Raw genomic sequence first — 18,935 nt, forward strand, 5'->3', positions numbered from 1 at the left:
CTACCGACAGTTACTAAACTGTTAGCACTCAACATTAAATCCAATCAAAGACGTCTTAGATGTTCCATTAGGACGTGTCACCACCACACAACAAGCTGTATTAAGTGTTTGTAATAAAATACTCCAAACAAATAGACACTGCAACAACACAACAGTGAGTGGTTCCACATCAAATGGACACTGCAGGATCAGCTGAGATCAGCCGCTGTCACTCAAAGTGACTACACCTTGGGGTGAGCAATCATGTGCCATGAAGGGCCGAGACACTGCATGTTTTCCTTGCTACCAATCACCTCAGCAGGTGATTTAATTGACGATTAGGTGTTTATGATCAGGGGAGAAGCTCATCTGCAACCCACCTGCTGAGGTGATTGGTTGCAAGGAAAACTGTTGTGTGGGCCGCTGAAGAGGAGGTACTGCTGGCCCACCACCACCAGAGGGCACCCTGCCTGGAGTGCGGGCTCCAGGCACCAGAGGGCGCTGCCGCCTCACAGGAGCAGCCGGGGTGACAGCTGACACTCATCACCTATGACAGCTGTCACCACTCATCGGATCAGCATCGGTATATCAGCAAGACGTCATCTCCACCTCTTTGCCGAGATATCGTTCTACCTGGAAGGTAACGTACCTCAGCTGACTGTTTGACAGTATTCTTTTGTGACTTTGTGCGTTGTATTGTGGACTACTTTTCCAACGAGAGGTGGAGGTAGCTTTCCTGCCGTACGGATTCCTGAGTGCAAATGCGCCCTCATTTAATTGCTTTTTGTTCCTCGCCAGCAGTACCAGGTCCGACACGCGGAGGCAGTGGCCACCTGGGAGTTCGGGACTTGGCGGCTCCAGTATTCCCGGGGTCTGGTGGCGGAGGAAATCGTGTGGTTCCGGTTCTGCTTTGGACAGGCGTCTCCTATCTTCGAGCCTGCCCACACGACACCTTTGTGAATTGACTCTTGTCTATTGTTGTAATCTGTTGTATTTGTTGTGCACATTCACAACAGTAAAGTGTTGTTATTTGACCTACTCCATTGTCCGTTCATTTGCGCCCCCTGTTGTGGGTCCGTGTACCTACACTTTCCCAACAGAAACCTGCAGGGTCTCGGCCCTCGTTGCCCACCCCTGGACTACACCTACAATTATACAGAACTTTATGGATTAAAATGTCTTAAAATAAGAAGTTAGAAAAAAATTCACACCCCTCCCCATAGTTGTCATGGAGGAGGAAACTATCTACAGAGACCAAACCCATTTTTGTTGTACTAGGCCAGTGATTCTCAACCGGGGTGCCGTGATGGATCGTCAGGGGTGCCGTGGGTATTTTTCATATTCGCGATTATTTTTCATATTCGCGATTACCGTGAATTATTTATTTTATCCATAAAGCATAAAACGACTCAGAATCTGTCAAACGTGCTGCAGCCTCGCTCTCGTCTTAAGGTGGGACAATAACAAGGAGGCTGACGGCCGATTAAAACAGTGCCGTCTTCTTCAAAAGCCATCTAAAATGCAAAGCTGTCGGTGTGTGTGTGTGTCTGTGCCTGTGTGTGCGCGCGCGCGGCGTTAACAGGCTGCAGACTGCGAGGGAGGGGGGGTGGGTGAGGGAGATTCCTGAATGCAGGCGCGACACGTTCAGTGCGCAGCGAGCGCGGAGCAGAGAGAGGATTTTAACCCGAGTGAACATGTTAACGAAAACGTGAAGCTGCCTTTACTTCTCTCTGAACTTTCTCTTAAAGGTGTGATTCTGCCGTTACCATCCTGTTCACACCATGTGCGCGTCGTATGCTGAATTTATGAGATCATGAGATGAAATAAACGGTCAAATATCTTTAAAAACATATTTAAAAAATGAGAATATATGAATGAACTGAGCCACAAAAAAAAAAGCAATGTTCAGACGCAGAGATCACAAAAAGCAGGTGAGAACTCCGAACTTTAATAGCTGTTATTTTCCAAAGGTATTCATTTGTTCAATCTTGAGCTTAATGCAGTGTTTAAGCACAAAACGTGACTGATGAGGAGAAACAATTTCAGAAATGCAACAGAAACAACCACAAATCAGAAAAAGTTGGGACTGTATGTAAAATGAAGATAAAAATAAAAATGTTGCACCATTCCCAGTTTCTCCACTCACAGAAGCCAAACGTTCTTCCAGAGTTGTGTAATTATACTACAATAGTAGAATATAAAGAAGGGGAAAAAAAGAAAAAAAAATAGACAATATATTCGTCAATCGCAATTATTTGTCTGACAATTAATCGTCTCCAGAAATTCCTAATCGTGACAGCCCTACTTGAGATCAGAACGCAAAATGCTTGAGGATTTTCGAAATGCGGTGTTTTCTGTATCGATTTTCTATTGCGATAATTGGGTTTTGCGCAAAACCAGAGGTAATAGCATTATAATATTATTTTGGTTGGTGGTGTGCCGCAGGATTTTGTAAATATAAAAAGGGTGCCGCGACTCAAAAAAGGTTGAAAATCACTGTACTAGGCATTAAACATGTTTATTTCTGCTCTAAAGTTGGACATTTTAACATGGAGTACTATGGGAATGTGCTCCGTTGTGGAGCCAGCCTCAAGTGGCTAGTTAAGAAACTGCACCTCCCAGTTAGGGCCAATATCCTGGCTCGAGTGTTGCCGCTTGGTCAAACCGGAACCACTCCAGGCATGCAGGGGATGATGGGACTCTGAAAGACGCTATAATACTGTGGATGCAGGTGCCAAGTCTGTCTGAATCAGAAGTCATTGTTCACGTTCTGATGGATATTAGTGTGCCCCCCCCCCCCCCCCCCCAAAAAAAAATAGAACTATTTAGAAACTTGGGGAACTTTCATCAACCATGGGGAAGCCATGGTTGATGAAAGCCACAGGCTGTATGCTGCCCCTGGGCCACCAGTTACACACACATCTTTTACAGTAAATAAATGTGTGATGGTTTGAATTCAAAGTTCTCCACCTACTCCCCGCCCGCATGTCCGTTCAGTGACACAAAAGGGCTGACGAAGAGCTCAGTGCAGGAGAGACATGCAGCAGGTTGTTTAGCTCCAGTCCACGATCCCACGTGTTCGTGTGCGGTGCAGCATGAGTGCGGAGTGCAGCAGCTACACGACCGCTGAGGGTGCGTTTATGGACGGATTCTCCTGCCCCAAACCTGGAAGTGCTGCTGCTGCCGTCTACTGCTGCGGATTCAATGATCTCAAGTACTGCTGCGACGATCCCAACAGTTTTTTCCCTTATGAATATGGATACATGTGGTGGCTGAGGTAAGGATTCACTTCACTCAAGATTTGTGTCTTCATCAGTGTGTATTTTCATTTCTCCTCTTTGCTGGCTTAAAAAGTCACTGCAGATTTTTAGTGTACATCCAGGTCATTTTTTTGCGTGTGCACTCACAATGCTTCAATAAATTACCCTTCGTTGCTTTTTATAGCTTAACATTATATAAAGTTTTACTGTAATTTTTTTTAAATGCATTTTCTCACTTGATACAGGGGCGTATCTAGAGGGTGCTGATGCTGCCCCTTTCCCCCACCAAACTCACGGTCACCCTTGTGTTTTTTTGCTGTGACATTTCAGATCAAATTTCACTTAATTTCAATTAGTCGTGATTAATGTATCCTAAGGTGGCTGATAGAGGCAACAGGATGTCCCAATTAAGACAACACTAACAAATGCCGATAATTTCTCATAAACAGAACAGTTACTGAAATAATGTTTGTGTCGGCAATGTAAAATGTCCTTGCACCATTTGTCCAGTAGATGGAGCGCTGACTCCATTCAACTGAGAGCTGCTTACACCCCAGCTTAAATGTGTTCATCACTGGCCCCCATAGTTCGCTATCACACTGCACTGATCGGCTGACAAAAGCATACAAGTAAGTTTGTAAGGATCTATATCCTTATCCTGAACCTATATCTAAGTTGAAGCAATAAGAGGTACAAGATCAGATGTATTTCACAACTCTTTTTAAGGACATGTATTTGCTAATTTCACAAAGGTTTAATGCATTTTTTGAACTTGAAAATTCTTCTCTGTTACAAAGTTAATCAATATGGGGACAAAACATCAGCTTTTAGCTCATACCTTTTTTGTTAAGGGTCGAAAAAAGACCATTTTATTAATTTTTAAAAAATAATAATAATATCAGCTGATTTATCGGCTATTGGCAAATCAGCCGATTTATCGATTATCAGCATTTTTTTCATCCAAATATCGTTATCGGCATCGGCCTCAAAAAATCCATATCGGTCGGGCTCTAGAAAGTGCCAATGGATACAAAAATAAATAAATAATATACAACAGGTAATTGCATCAAAAATGTCTTGCAGATTGAGAAAAATACTTCCAAACAAACATAATCAAATAATCAAAACAGCTTACAATTTAATTTGATAATGTGTCTGCTGCAAATTCACACAACACATAAAAAACACAGATATGCTGCAAATAACTACAACACAGGAGAAGTACTATGGGCAAAAAAAAAAAAAAAAAAAAAAGGTTTCTTCTTAGAGGACTTTTTATGATGGACAATCCAGTGCATCGTGGCTCTTGATTATCTCTGCTTGTGCCTGGTTGACAGAGCTCAGTAAGTTTATTTATTTAAGTTTATCTAAGTGTATTTAATGGAATAATGGTTTTATTGTTGGTTAATAATGGTTTAATGTTCCTATTTTATTATTTCTATGTGAAATGCACCAACATTAGAAATTAGCTAAAATCCTCCAAGTAGAAGAAACTTTTAGTGATGCGTTTACCCCTTTGCAGAATTGTGGGGCATTTGAACTAGACAATACACAGGGCCGGCCCAAGCCTTTATGGGGCCTTAAGCAGAATTTCATTTGGGGGCCCCCCTACCATCACCTCAGCACCAGACGCCTCATTATTCCATAGGCTACACTGTTATGTGTGTAACGTACCCACAATCATTAGCATTATTTGTAATTATCTTACATCATACAGGTGTCATTCTTGTTTTTAACCTTAAAGGGGTAACAAACTCATAAATATGTTTTAATTAACTTCTACATACAGAGTGATGTATAAGTATGGCTCATTAATTTAACTGTTTGAAAGTAACATCAGCAGGCAGGAGACTCCATTTATAGTAAACACGTTAAATAGTTTAATTTCTTTCAGATGTGCAATGGTGTGCAAAATGTTCAATATCCAAATACAAAATAGAATCAAATGACATTTACAGTATCTTACAGAAAAATAAAGTTGTAATCAAAATTAAATACTTAAATAATAAATACAATACTTAAATAATCTCCAAAATGAACATATAAATCCACAACATAACAGCAATGTGTGTGCATAGCAATGCACACACATTGCACTGGGGGCTACTGCTTTAACTTTGGTCTGCAAACCATTGACAGCTGAGCTACTTTCCACACCTTTTGCACCAAATTAATCTGAGGAGTTGATCTGCCCTGCTGTTTAAGTCTAAGTTTTTCTTCGTAAGGAAGACTATCAAATGGCTTCGCCAAAATCCGGTCCACAACATTCAAATTGTCTGCCATTATGTGCAGCTTGCTACCTAGCTAACTCGCTAGCTGGGACTGGCGTGAGGCTAGTGTGAAGTGTGTCCGCCTGTGAGTGCTTTGTGACGGTGGAGGAGCTCAGCAGCACCCGCTGCTCGGTAGGGACAGAAACTGTGATAGAAGTCAGAAAGAGTGATAGAAGTCAGTCTCCAAACACAAGCAGCTACAAAAAAAAAACAAAAAAACACCAGAAATAGAAGCTCGATTTGTCGCGAGTCATTTTTAACAAAGAAAATGCTGCTGAGGATTAGGAAAGTCTCCGGTTCAACTCAGAACAGAATGAAAATTAAAAAATGCTCCCACGGATGTTTACACCAAAAGATCGCTGATTCGCTCATTTTGCTGTCAATCAAAAAGGGATTCAGCCTCAGACAGATCATCCAATCATCATGCAGAAGCTGAGCGTCCGGGCCAGCCGAGGCCAGCCCACTGCCCCATAGACCCCCCAGACACGCTGAGCGTCCGATGGGCGGGACAAAGCCCAGCATTTATCCAATGACTCGGCTCGTTTCGCTGCATGCTTTGTGCGGGTTTGAGTGAGAGGAAAGCTGCGTCGTTACCAGTGATAAGAAGCTGATTCTGAACAAAAGTTGAGCGCGTTGTAGCGCATATTTAGTCAATGACATGTACACACATGTATATATTTGATCACTTATTTTTTGACATTTTAGGGGAAGCTGAGCTTCACTTGCAGTCTTAGAGCAATCGCCTCTGACTTTAAGACACCTAAAGCACTTTACACTAAACGAACGGAGCATTTCGCAAATAATGACAACAAAAATTGTAATATTGGACATGCAAACCTACTTTTGTCTTGTTCTTTTTTCTCGTCTTCCAACTTCTTCTTTTTTCTTTTCTCCGCTCCAGAGGGATAATTTCTTTTCTGAGACATGACTTGCTTCATTCCTCACGATTAGTCATCGACCTCCTGACCCAAGCGGTGCATCTAAATTTGCTCAACGGTGGCAGCAGCCAACAGGAGGCATCAATTAACCTAGTATTAGTATTTAGTCAAAATGAATTTATTTTTTTCGGGTGTAATACAGTTTCATTTCAATTATTCAATATTATTTTAATTTCATGTATATATTTACTTTTTTTTATCACAACATCTCGGTGCTCTCGGGGCCCCCTGGAGGCGTGGAGGCCCTAAGCGACCGCGTAGTTGGCGTATGCCTTGGGCCGGCTCTGACAATACAAGTGTAAATTTGGGGAAGAGGAACAGGATTAAGAGCAGTGTTTTTCTCGGAATAGATTCTTGTTACTTTTTGGGATACCCTTGAAACTAACAACCAGTGGCGGCTGGTGAAAAACAGTCTTGGTGGGGCTGCTGTGCCAATAGATTCCCTTGCCTTGTCCAGTACAGGCATTCAAGTGAACAGTCAGAAAATTACTACAATTCCACAATAATCATTTCATGTCCTTCTCAAAATCAGCAGTTTTACAGATAAAGTTAACCATTTACAGCTATATTAGGCCCCATTTCTACTTTGGAAAGGAACAGTATCAAATACAACACTCAAGTTGTTGAGCAAAGAACATTTCACCATCTGACACCATTTGACACACATAGTACACCAAACTGTACTGAACTGCCTTTATCTTCAGACAAACAGATCCTGGGGTTCACAATGACACCGACCTTAACAAAATAGAAAATATCAGCAAATTTACAGTCTTTCAAAATATGGAAAAATTCTTCAATTGACAAAAGAATATTATATACATACAACAATGTTCACACCACCTTCACAGGGAGAGAGAGAGAGAGAGAGAGAGAGAGAGAGAGAGAGAGAAAATGTTTGTGTGTGTGTGTGTGAGAGAGAGTGTGTGTGAGAGTGAGAGAGAGTGAGAGAGAGAGAGAGAAAATGTTTGTGTGTGTGTGTGTGTGAGAGAGAGAGAGAGAGTGTGTGTGAGAGTGAGAGAGAGTGAGAGAGAGAGAGAGAAAATGTTTGTGTGTGTGTGAGAGAGTGTGAGAGAGAGAGAGTGTGTGTGTGTGAGAGTGAGAGTGTGAGAGAGAGAGAGAGAGAGAGAGAGAGTGTGTGTGTGTGTGTGTGTGTGTGTGTGTGTGTGTGTGTGTGTGTGTGTGTGTGTGTGTGTGTGTGTGAGAGAAGAGTGAGAGAAAATTAAGGTACTATTTTACATGAACATTACTGAGTGGAATGGAGGCAAACTAAAGAAGCTTGAAAAACTTAAATAACTTGACTAACTAATAACACCAAAACCTTTAAATTAAATTGGTTAAAATTAACAGTGTAGAGGACAAAGCAAATTAAGTATACAAAACCACTTAATTAAATGTGTTGCTAAACTTGGGTTTGTCTGACTATATGTCTTGTGTGTACTCAGTGGCTGAGTTAGAATTTCTTTAAAAAACATGCAAATTGCTATTTTAGGGTTTTGTTTTGTTTTTAAACTGAGCAAATAATTTGTTTTAGAGTGTGCAATACTCCAAATACAACCCCTGGCAAAAATTATGGAATCACCGGCCTTGGAGGATGTTCAGTCAGTTGTTTAATTTTGTAGAAAAAAAGCAGATCACAGACATGACACAAAACTAAAGTTATTTCAAATGGCAACTTTCTGGCTTTAAGAAACACTATAAGAAATCAGGAAAAAAAATTGTGGCAGTCAGTAACGGTTACTTTTTTAGACCAAGCAGAGGGAAAAAAATATGGACTCACTCAATTCTGAGGAATAAATTATGGAATCACCCTGTAATTTACATCCCCAAAACTAACACCTGCATCAAATCAGATGTGCTCATTAGTCTGCATCTAAAAAGGAGTGATCACACCTTGGAGAGCTGTTGCACCAAGTGGACTGACATGAATCATGGCTCCAACACGAGAGATGTCAATTGAAACAAAGGAGAGGATTATCAAATTCTTAAAAGAGGGTAAATCATCACGCAATGTTGCAAAAGATGTTGGTTGTTCACAGTCAGCTGTGTCTAAACTCTGGACCAAATACAAACAACATGGGAAGATTGTTAAAGGCAAACATACTGGTAGACCAAGGAAGACATCAAAGCGTCAAGACAGAAAACGTAAAGCAATATGTCTCAAAAATCGAAAATGCACAACAAAACAAATGAGGAAGGAATGGGAGGAAACTGGAGTCAATGTCTGTGACCGAACTGTGAGAAACCGCCTAAAGGAAATGGGATTTACATACAGAATGTTATATGGCTGGGGGGGGGGCTGGCTGCCGGTTTGTTTGTCTGTTTGTTTTCCTCCCAGGTGGCGTGCATTTGGGACTGAGTGGCTGTGTTGCTGAGGCTGTCAGGACCTCACCCTGATCACCTGCGACTCGTCAGGACTCACAGCTGAGGTGCATCTGGATGGATTGGAGCATGTTGGCATTTAAGACTGGAGTGCACAGTGTGTATTTGCCAGAGACTCAACCTTGTGACCAGACGGGTGAGATCGTCGTCTTGGGAGCCATCTCATCAGCAGCGGATGCTGAGAAACGTCCAGGTTTGATGCACGGTCTGTGAAAGAGGAGGGGGTGAGGTCTCACGCTCGTCAGCACACTTCCTGAGGTACGTTGGATTTTGTGACTAACATTTATACAGTCAGTAAATGTGGTGTCCCTCACACCTTATTGTATTGAGCTGTTTGTTAGTCATGTATCAGCTTCCACTGCGGTGGAGTTTTGTGAACTGGATGTTCCATGCCTGCAGGTTGGAAGCTGATCAGTAATCAAGCCAGGAAGTGTTTGCTGTTTGTACACCTTTAAGTGTTCTGTGTGTAGAGTGTGGACTCACATAATGGTTCCTTCTTTCACAGACTCGGTTGTTGCGGCCACCTGGGGGGTGTCGGCGGGGTCCTTGGGTCCGAAACAGCTTCTGGCTCCGGACCGTTAGCGCTGCTGGGAGCGCACCACGCCAGGCCGCATCTTTTTGTATTATCACTGTTATGTATTAAATTCAGTTAGCCTTTGTACCGTGCTCTGCTTATTTCATACTGGGTCCTTCAAACGCTGGTCGGTTCTCCGAGCTGCGTCCGACACATAACACAGAAAAGCTAAACGAAAGCCATCATTAACACCTAAACAGAAAAAAAAGGTTACAATGGGCTAAGGAAAAGCAATCGTGGACTGTGGATGAATGGATGAAAGTCATATTCAGTGATGAATCTCGAATCTGCATTGGGCAAGGTGATGATGCTGGAACTTTTGTTTGGTGCCGTTCCAATGAGATTTATAAAGATGACTGCCTGAAGAGAACATGTAAATTTCCACAGTCATTGATGATATGGGGCTGCATGTCTGGTAAAGGCACTGGGGAGATGGCTGTCATTACATCATCAATAAATGCACAAGTTTACGTTGATATTTTGGACACTTTTCTTATCCCATCAATTGAAAGGATGTTTGGGGATGATGAAATCATTTTTCAAGATAATACATCTTGCCATAGAGCAAAAACTGTGAAAACATTCCTTGCAAAAAGACACACAGGGTCAATGTCATGGCCTGCAAATAGTCCGGATCTTAATCCAATTGAAAATCTTTGGTGGAAGTTGAAGAAAATGGTCCATGACAAGGCTCCAACCTGCAAAGCTGATCTGGCAACAGCAATCAGAGAAAGTTGGAGCCAGATTGATGAAGATTACTGTTTGTCACTCATTAAGTCCATGCCTCAGAGACTGCAAGCTGTTATAAAAGCCAGAGGTGGTGCAACAAAATACTAGTGATGTGTTGGAGCATTCTTTTGTTTTTCATGATTCCATAATTTTTTCCTCAGAATTGAATGATTCCATATTTTTTTTCCCTCTGCTTGGTCTAAAAAAGTAACCATTACTGACTGCCACAATTTTTTTTACTGATTTCTTATAGTGTTTGTTAAAGCCAGAAAGTTGCCATTTGAAATGACTTTAGTTTTGTATCATGTCTGTGATCTGCTTTTTTTCTACAAAATTAAACAACTGAATGAACATCCTCCGAGGCCGGTGATTCCATAATTTTTGCCAGGGGTTGTAATATTTAAATTCTGTGAACTGATCCTCATAACGTGTAAAGTGAAATCAAAATACCAGCATGGCTGCAGCTTTGAACACTGTTACAAACAGCCCCGGCCTCCCCTATTACCATTATAACTGGTCTGCTGTTCCAATAAAGATCACAGCTTTGACCCCCTAAAACAAACAAAAAACATCACTCATTCGTTTTATCTTAAATTTTCATCCTCGTTTCCACATCAGGAGCAACATTCGGGAATAAATCCGAGCAGCTCGTCAGCTGAAGTGGATCCAGAGGAGTCAGTCTGCAGCTGGCAGAGGTGGATTCGCTCCTTTCCACCCCGCAGTAAAGAGCGCAGATCAGCAGCCTCCGTGACGTGTGCGCGCTTACAGTGTGAATGAAGCCTGACACGGTTTATAACGAGTCAGACAAACGTCTCTCCTCCAACCGGGATGTGCAATTGTCATTAAACCACGAGAAAGATCTGATGTGCGCACCTCCATGCGCCTCCAAAAGGATCCCCGTGAAACTTTCGTGTCATTGATTTGATGAGTTTTGTCCTGTTTTAAACCTCCGAAGAGTTCTTCAACTTACTCCAGCAAAACACACGGAGACAAAATAAAAATAAATGTAACCCAAACGTCGTCCTCACCATCATCTCTTCCTTCTCTGTGTGAAGGAGCCCTTAGTTTCAAGGGGATCCCACAAAGTAACAAGAATCTATTCCATGCAAACATCTGCTCTTATCTTCCTCTTCCACAAATTTACACTTGTAGTGTCTACTTCAAATTCCCCACGAGACAGCGTACAGGTGGAGGAACTGTCGCTCTGGTGATCAGAGAACAACCTGACCCTGAATGTTCATAAGACAAGAGAACTCATCATGGACTTAAGGAAGAACAGACAAGACCCCCCCCCCCCCCCCCCCCCAACACACACACAATAAATGGAGAGCAGGTGGAAACTGTCACCCCCTTCAGGTTTCTCAGCACCCACATCTCCACAGACCACACCTGGACCTCCAACATCAGAGCTCTGGTTAAGAAAGCTCAGAAGCGGCTACACTTCCTGCGTGTCCTCAGGACACATCCTGAAATGCAGCTCAGGTGGCTGAAGAACTCAGCTCAGAGTCTATGGAGTTACATTTGTGTCATTAATATCTGAAAGGAAATGCTTTTGACAAAAACTACAGATTTTGTTCATTTATATGTATGTCCAGAGATCTAGGATCCACTATGTACATCAAGGATCCAGTGACCATGTACAGATTTTATTGATTTTTATTTATGTCCAGAGATCAAGGATCCAGTGACCAATTTCATATTTATTTACTTTGACTCAATAAAATGTTGTTGACATAGAAAACTGGTAAAGCCTACTTTTAGTACACAGAAAATTCACAAGAGGTATTGATCAGGGAATCGATAAAGATCAGATTGATAAGCGGAATCGATAATTGCATTGATATCAATAAAATCTTATCAGTATCCATCCCTAATTGTATTGCACCAAATCTCATTGTGAGGAATTGAATCGCCATCAAATTCATATTAAATCACATCGAATTGGGAACAGGGGGTGAATCGTATCACATCGTATCGTCAGTATCGTCTTGTATCGTCTTGTATCGCTATATGTATCGTATCGCTGGTAGTGTATCACAGCCCAGTCTGACTTTTTTTTTTGTGCACCCGCCACGAAATGAGTCAAATTTTCGTGACAGGGTTTTTTTTTTAAACTCACTATACTATTACTAACCCAACTCCTTCCCACCACCCTAACCATAACCACCCCGACCCCACCGCTTGACTTTCAATTTCGAGCAGCCATCACGGAATGAATTAGAATGAATTTGTACTGTTGTGATGAAAATGAGGCGCCTTTCATCACAATATCACAAACCAATAGATTAATGTATATTTCGTGCTGCTGAATCACGACTTGTTGTGAGACCAGGTTGTGTATTGAGGTGTGTATCAAATTGTTGTCAGTGATGAGATTCACATGCCTATACATATTTTACATTTAAACCATTTTTTTCTTTGGTGTACAAGGAGTCTTTTTTGTGGTGTACAGTAGCTCTGTGGGAGCACCCTCAATTTTATTTTATGTCTTCACAGCACTTCACTTTTTCCACATTTTGCTGTGTTACAACCTTATTCCAAAATGGATGAAATTCATTGTTGTCCTCAAAATTCTACACACAATACCCCATAATGACAATGTGAAAAAAGATTTTGGGAGAATTTTTGTAAATGTAATAAAAATAAAATACCAATCCAATACTGATACCAAGCAATCACATGTATTCACAGCCTTTGCCATGAAGCTCAAAATTGAGCTCAGGTGCATCCTGTTTCCACTGTTCATCCTTAAAGTGGATATGACACTTAAAGACAACAGTCTTATTACATGTAACAAAGGTTATATAATTCGGTCAACCTAAGTGTTTTGGGAAAATGGACGCGGTTCTCCCGTTATATACAACATTTGAACATACCGCCACTGAAAAATGTGAACGCCCCGTGACCAGCTTCCCGATGAGCACCAAGCCTGAAATACATCACTGCCTGTGGACCGTATCAGCTTGCGCGCTTGGCGGCTGTTGTTTACACTTTTTTTAGCGGCAGAAACATTGATTAAACACAGCTCTCAGGGAATTGTTTGTCGATATGCCTGACCAGTGTGTCGCAACATATTGCACAAACACAAGGGCGAAAGGTTTTAGACTTTTCAAGTCCAGGCAGATTGATCGAAAGCCGCAGTGTTGTGTGATGCATGAAATGTCAGGCTGGTGCTCCCTCCGCTCGCACACCCGCATTTGCTCCCGACAGCAGACACTTTCCTCTACCTTCTCCATGTTCTCACCGCTCACAGGAACACATAAAATGTCAACCCCAAATAATATGTTCACAATAATCTTGAAATGGTCAAGGAACTTGTAAAAATATCAGTGCAATACGTAGTAAACACGGCAGCGGCATGTTCACTGTTGTTTTCGGCGATCTTTTTCGAAACTTTCGCCCTTTATTTCCTATTCTTTCGTGAAAATAACGTAACTAAACATGGATGAATGCAATGCCAGGCACTCGAAAACGGCAAAAACCCGAGGATAATGATGGTGGTCCGCAAGTAGTACCTACACTATTGCGGGTCCTGAAAAATAACAAAGGCAGTAAACAAGACGCTAGAATCGAAAATGCTATAATTATAGTGTTATAAACAGCAGCAACAAAAATCAAAGCCTCCCTTACCATTCCGTATTCTGCAGCCTTCCAAAATCCATCGGAATTGGCACGTCTCTTGCCTCTGCTTCGGCTCCGCCATAACCACCATCTAATCACTGCTGCAACATCCTCAGGATCCGAGTCAGTCTCGATTTCCTCACAGAAACAATCCACACTTGAAGAGGAGTCAGAAAAGTTCTCGATCTCGTCACTGTCCATGCTGAGGTCTATCTGTTCTTGTTGTCAATCGAACAGACAAAGACGGGACTCTATACACTGTGACATCACGGCATTACGTGACCACTGATGGAACGCTGCCAGCGCACTTTCCAAGAAACACACTTTTGAGAAGCTGTACAAACTTTATTTCTCAGTGATAATGATTAAAACCACTTTCAACTTACTATACTGTATGTATATTTTTGATATTTATATCAGTTTTACCTAATTTTTTAGGTGTCATATCCACTTTATCATGTTTCTACACCTTAATTGGGGTCCATGAAAATTAAGTAAATTCAGTTGATGGACATGATTTGGAAAGGCAAACACCTATCTACATACAGTGAGGAAAATAAGTATTTGAACACCCTGCGGTTTTGCAAGTTCTCCCACTTAGAAATCATGGAGGGGTCTGAAATTTTCATTTTAGGTGCATGTCCACTGTGAGAGACATAATCTAAAAAAAAAAAAAAAAAAAATCCGGAAATCACAATGTACTGCTGCAAATAAGTATTTGAACACCTACCAACCAGCAAGAATTCTGACTCACACAGACCTATTAATTTTTCTTTAAGAAGCCCTCTTATTCTGCACTCTTTACCTGTATTAATTGCACCTGTTTGAACTTGTTACCTGTATAAAAGACACCTGTTCACACACTCAATCACACTCCAACCTGTCCACCATAGCCAAGACCAAAGAGCTGTCTAAGGACACCAGGGACAAAACTGTTGACCTGTCGACTACAGGACAACAGGCAAGCAGCTTGGTAGAAGACAACAACTGTTATGATTATTTATTAGAAAGTGGAAGAAACACAAGATGACTGTCAATCTCCCTCGGTCTGGGATTCCATACAAGATCTCACTTTGTGGGGTAAGGATGATTCTGAGAAAGCTCAGAACTACACAGGACGACCTGGTCAATGACCTGAAGAGAGCTGGGACCACAGTCACAAAGATTACATTAGTAACACATGATGCTGTCATGGTTTAAAATCCTGAAGGGCAGCAAGGTCCCACTGCTCAAGCCAGCACATGTCCAGGCCCGTTTGAAGTTCACCAGTGACCTTCTGGATGATCCAGACGAGGCATGGGAGCAGGTCATGTGGTCAGATGAGACCAGAATAGAGCTTTTTGGAATCAACTCCACTTACCATGTTTAGAGGATGAGAACAACCCCAAGAAAACCATCCCAACAGTGAAGCATGGGGGTGGAAACATCATACTCTGGGGGTGCTCTTCTGCAAAGAGGACAGGACAACTGCACCGTATTGAAGGGAGGATGGATGAAGTTATGTATTGCGAGATTTTGGCAAACAATCTCCTTCCCTCAGTGAGAGCATTGAAGATGGGTCATGGCTGGGTCTTCCAGCATGACAATGACCCCAAACACACAGCCAGGGCAACTAAGGAGGGGCTCCGTAAGAAGCATTTCAAGGTCCTGGAGTGGCCTTGCCAGTCTCCAGACCTGAACTCAATAGAAAATCTTTGGAGGGAGCTGAAACTACAAACCTGAAAGATTTGGAGAAGATCTGTATGGAGGAGTGGACCAGAATCCCTGCTGCAGTGTGTGCAAACCTGGTGAAAAACTACAGGAAACATTTGACCTCTGTAATTGCAAACAAAGGCTACTGTACCAAATATTAACATTGATTTTCACAGGTGTTCAAATACTTATTTGCAGCAATAACATACAAATAAATTATTTAAAAAATCATACATTGTGATTTCTGGATTTATTTTTTTTTTTTTTTTTTAGATTTTGTCTCATCATTCCTACAGGGAAGCTTGGGGGTGGCAACATCATGCTGTGGGGATGTTTAGCAAACCTGTCATTTGAATTTACCAGTGTGGGACACCCATGTGTGGCCATGAACGCCAAGAGTGCAAAGCGTAACTATGGGGGTCTTTTTCAAGCCGGTATAATTTAACCCATCAACGAAAAATGAATATGGCTGGTATTTCATCACATCAACAAGTTGTGCTGAAAGAAACAAACAATTCATTATAAATAAATCAGTCCAAACAATGTGTTGCACATGCTTTCGTCTTTAGTGAAGATAACATCTCTTTCAGAACATAATACACAAACAAGTACAATGCTAACAGAATTTTGACTTAATGTTCAAGTGTTCACTAAATTCACCACAGTAAAATCACCAGTGTAAAATGAACACCGACACACTAGCACTAACACTAACACTGGTGACTGTTAGTGTTCATTTTACACTGGTGATTTTACCGTATAGCAATTGTGTTCAGCTGCAAGAAGAGTCATCTGTACATCAGCACAGATGACCTGAAAAAAGAAGGGAAAAAAATGTCGGTTCACAATTATTTGAAGCACTGTAGAAATGAAACATAGCAGGTGTTGTCAAACAGTTAAACTGCCTTAATCATATGAAATCAAAGCTGCATTGCAAGTCTAATGCATGACTTATGAATAGAAGCGTTCAAAAGGGAACATACATTTTTACCGAGGCCATCAAATATGGCCATCAAGTATTGCGAAGGCTTTGCGTCCGCCCATCCGTCTGTCCATGCTTAGCACAAGTTCAGTCCTATTACTGTCGGTCTTCAAATTCACAGGGAACATTCTTGGGACACAGACCTTGTGTGACCATAGGACCTTTGTAGTCCTACGGTCACACGGTCACTTCCCGTTAGCCAAGCTAGCGGGAACATCTTTTCAATCAGGACCCGGGACCTTCATCCCGCTACATATCTCCCCACCATTTTTGACTTTGTCCCGAAGTCACAGGTGCATTTAAGCATGTTCTGTGACGACCCACATCCTGTTTGTGATGCCAGATTGTGACCGTAGGACCTTTGTGCCCGGGATGGCGGTGGGATCGAACCTGGGCGGCTCGCACTAAAAACCATTCCTTTACCAGGTCAACCAAAGGGGAATTCCTGTTGGGTGTTGGGGGGTTTAGCTGGATATTTTTGTGTTGTTTTCTTTTCTTTGCTCTCCAGGTGGTATGCAAACTGGTTTTTGTCTGTGGAGAAGGTGCTGGCAGAAGAGTCCTTCACCCTCATCAGCATTATTAGCTGCACATGTGGAGCATGTTCACGTGCAGGCCTAATGACTCGCAGCACCTGTGGATGATGCTCACGTGCAAACTTAAAGACTTTCAGCTGAAGCAGATAATGAGATGGCGTTCTGCATTTAAGCCATGAGTGATTCAAGCAGAATTGCCGGGAACTCGACCTTGTGACATTCATTTGTGAGACGCTGAGGACCGCGCCAGGGTTTGACACATCGTGCCTGTGAAGGAGGACGGGTGAGGGACACATGCTGTCAGCACACATCAGAGGTGATTATTGTCTGAATGATCGTTAATAGTAATTTGGCATTCTGTTATGCAGTATATTTGAACATTGATGAGAATTGTGCAGTTTGCTTCTCACTGCCGTGGCGTACGGACTGATGATCCTCCACCTGTTGTGAGAAGCTGCTCATTTACATAAAGCTTAAATTCAGACCTGAATGTGTTGCTGATAGTGTGTGCCTCTGAAGGATATTTGCTGTAGCTCTGTTGACTTACCTCACCTTTTCCATCCTTCACAGTTAGTTTGTCGTGTCCACCTGGGGGGTGTTTGGCGGTGAATCTGAGTCCAGAAGCGCCGAGGCTTCGATCCTTTTGGGCTCTGGAGAGCGCGCCGTCCTTCACTCCGCCAGACAAACTAAATATTTATGTTGTACACTAATTATTGCACTGAGGGGAAATAAAATTGTTTTGTTTGTGGAACCGCTTCTGGTTATTTAGCGCTGGGTTCGGTCAGACGTTGGTCTGCTCCTCAACCTGCGTCTGCACATAACAATTCCCCCATTAGCCAAGCTAGCGGGAACATCTTTTCAATCAGGACCCGGACCTTCATCCCGCTACACTTGAACAAGTTCAAAGATGACTAGCCTTGGCCTATGTTAAGAGGTATTTTAAGAGGTTAAAATGTCACATTTTGTTTCATATTTTTAATGCTATGAATCATGTAAATCCTTTTTTTTCTTTTTTTGAGGAGCTGGGGTGACAGCCAATCTGAATAGAGCAGAACTGTGATGTCACTGGCTGGTCTCTCTCTCTCTCTCTCTCTCTCTCTCTCTCTCTCTCTGGCGCTCCAAATCCTTTTTGTTTATGTGTAAATATAACATGTTTCTCATTTAGTACGTAAACGGTAGCGAGTAATTAACACTTCTAAAACTGAAAACACAGTTTTTGGAACCTGATAACACCTCTGGAGTGATTTATAAAACATTTCACGGATGTTAGCATGGTGACGCCACTGCTGGTCTAGCTAGCTGTTAATTCCATTTTGTTTGTGTGTAAATATAACATCTTTCTCATATATTAAGTAAAAGCTACCAACAAATGAACACTTCAAAAATTCAAATGGCTGTTTTTGTAACCCGATAACACCTCTGGAGTGATTTACAAGACATTGTGTGGATGTCAGCGTGTATGCTAATTTCTGCTCTTGCCAAAAGCTCATGTATGCTGTTAAAACATAAATAAAATATTGTTTATGATTCATTGATTGAGTTTATTCTGTAACATCAATATAAACACAGAGGTGAATGTTTCAATGATACACGGATAACACAGTAAAGCACTAAACGCTTATTTCCATTGTGGTCCTTGTGAAATCATCATGTGACAAAAAAATAGAGGGGCTTGATTGAACATGTACAAACTGTACATAAGACAATAGGATCTGAATAATTATTGTAAATAACAATAAATGTATAATTATAGGGCAGCACAGTGGCTTAGTGGTTAGCACTGTTGCCTCACAGCGAGAAGGTCGTGGGTTCAATTCCCATGGCCTTTCTGTGTGGAGTTTGCATGTTCTCCCCGTGTTTGCGTGGGTTTCCTCCGGGAAACCTTTACACCTCGGACTTCACCTATAACACAGACAGCTGCCATCTCCAGAAGTTCTCTGATGACTCCGCCATTGTGGGCCGTGTGTCTGAGGGG

At 41.9% G+C, this 18,935-nt stretch overlaps 1 protein-coding gene across 1 annotated transcript in view; it reads left to right on the forward strand.

The window, feature by feature from the left end:
* The first annotated feature begins 2,926 nt into the window (after nt 1–2,926).
* LOC117521907 (protein shisa-like-2A) overlaps nt 2,927–18,935 on the forward strand; it is a 34,311-nt gene continuing 18,302 nt past the window's right edge. The window contains exon 1 of the mRNA XM_034183271.1: nt 2,927–3,256. Within this exon, the coding sequence (XP_034039162.1) occupies nt 3,075–3,256 (182 nt within the window). The 5' untranslated portion in view covers nt 2,927–3,074. The remainder of the gene's footprint in view (nt 3,257–18,935) is intronic.

This window comes from Thalassophryne amazonica, chromosome 12 (assembly GCF_902500255.1).
Source record: "Thalassophryne amazonica chromosome 12, fThaAma1.1, whole genome shotgun sequence".
NCBI lineage: Eukaryota > Metazoa > Chordata > Actinopteri > Batrachoidiformes > Batrachoididae > Thalassophryne > Thalassophryne amazonica.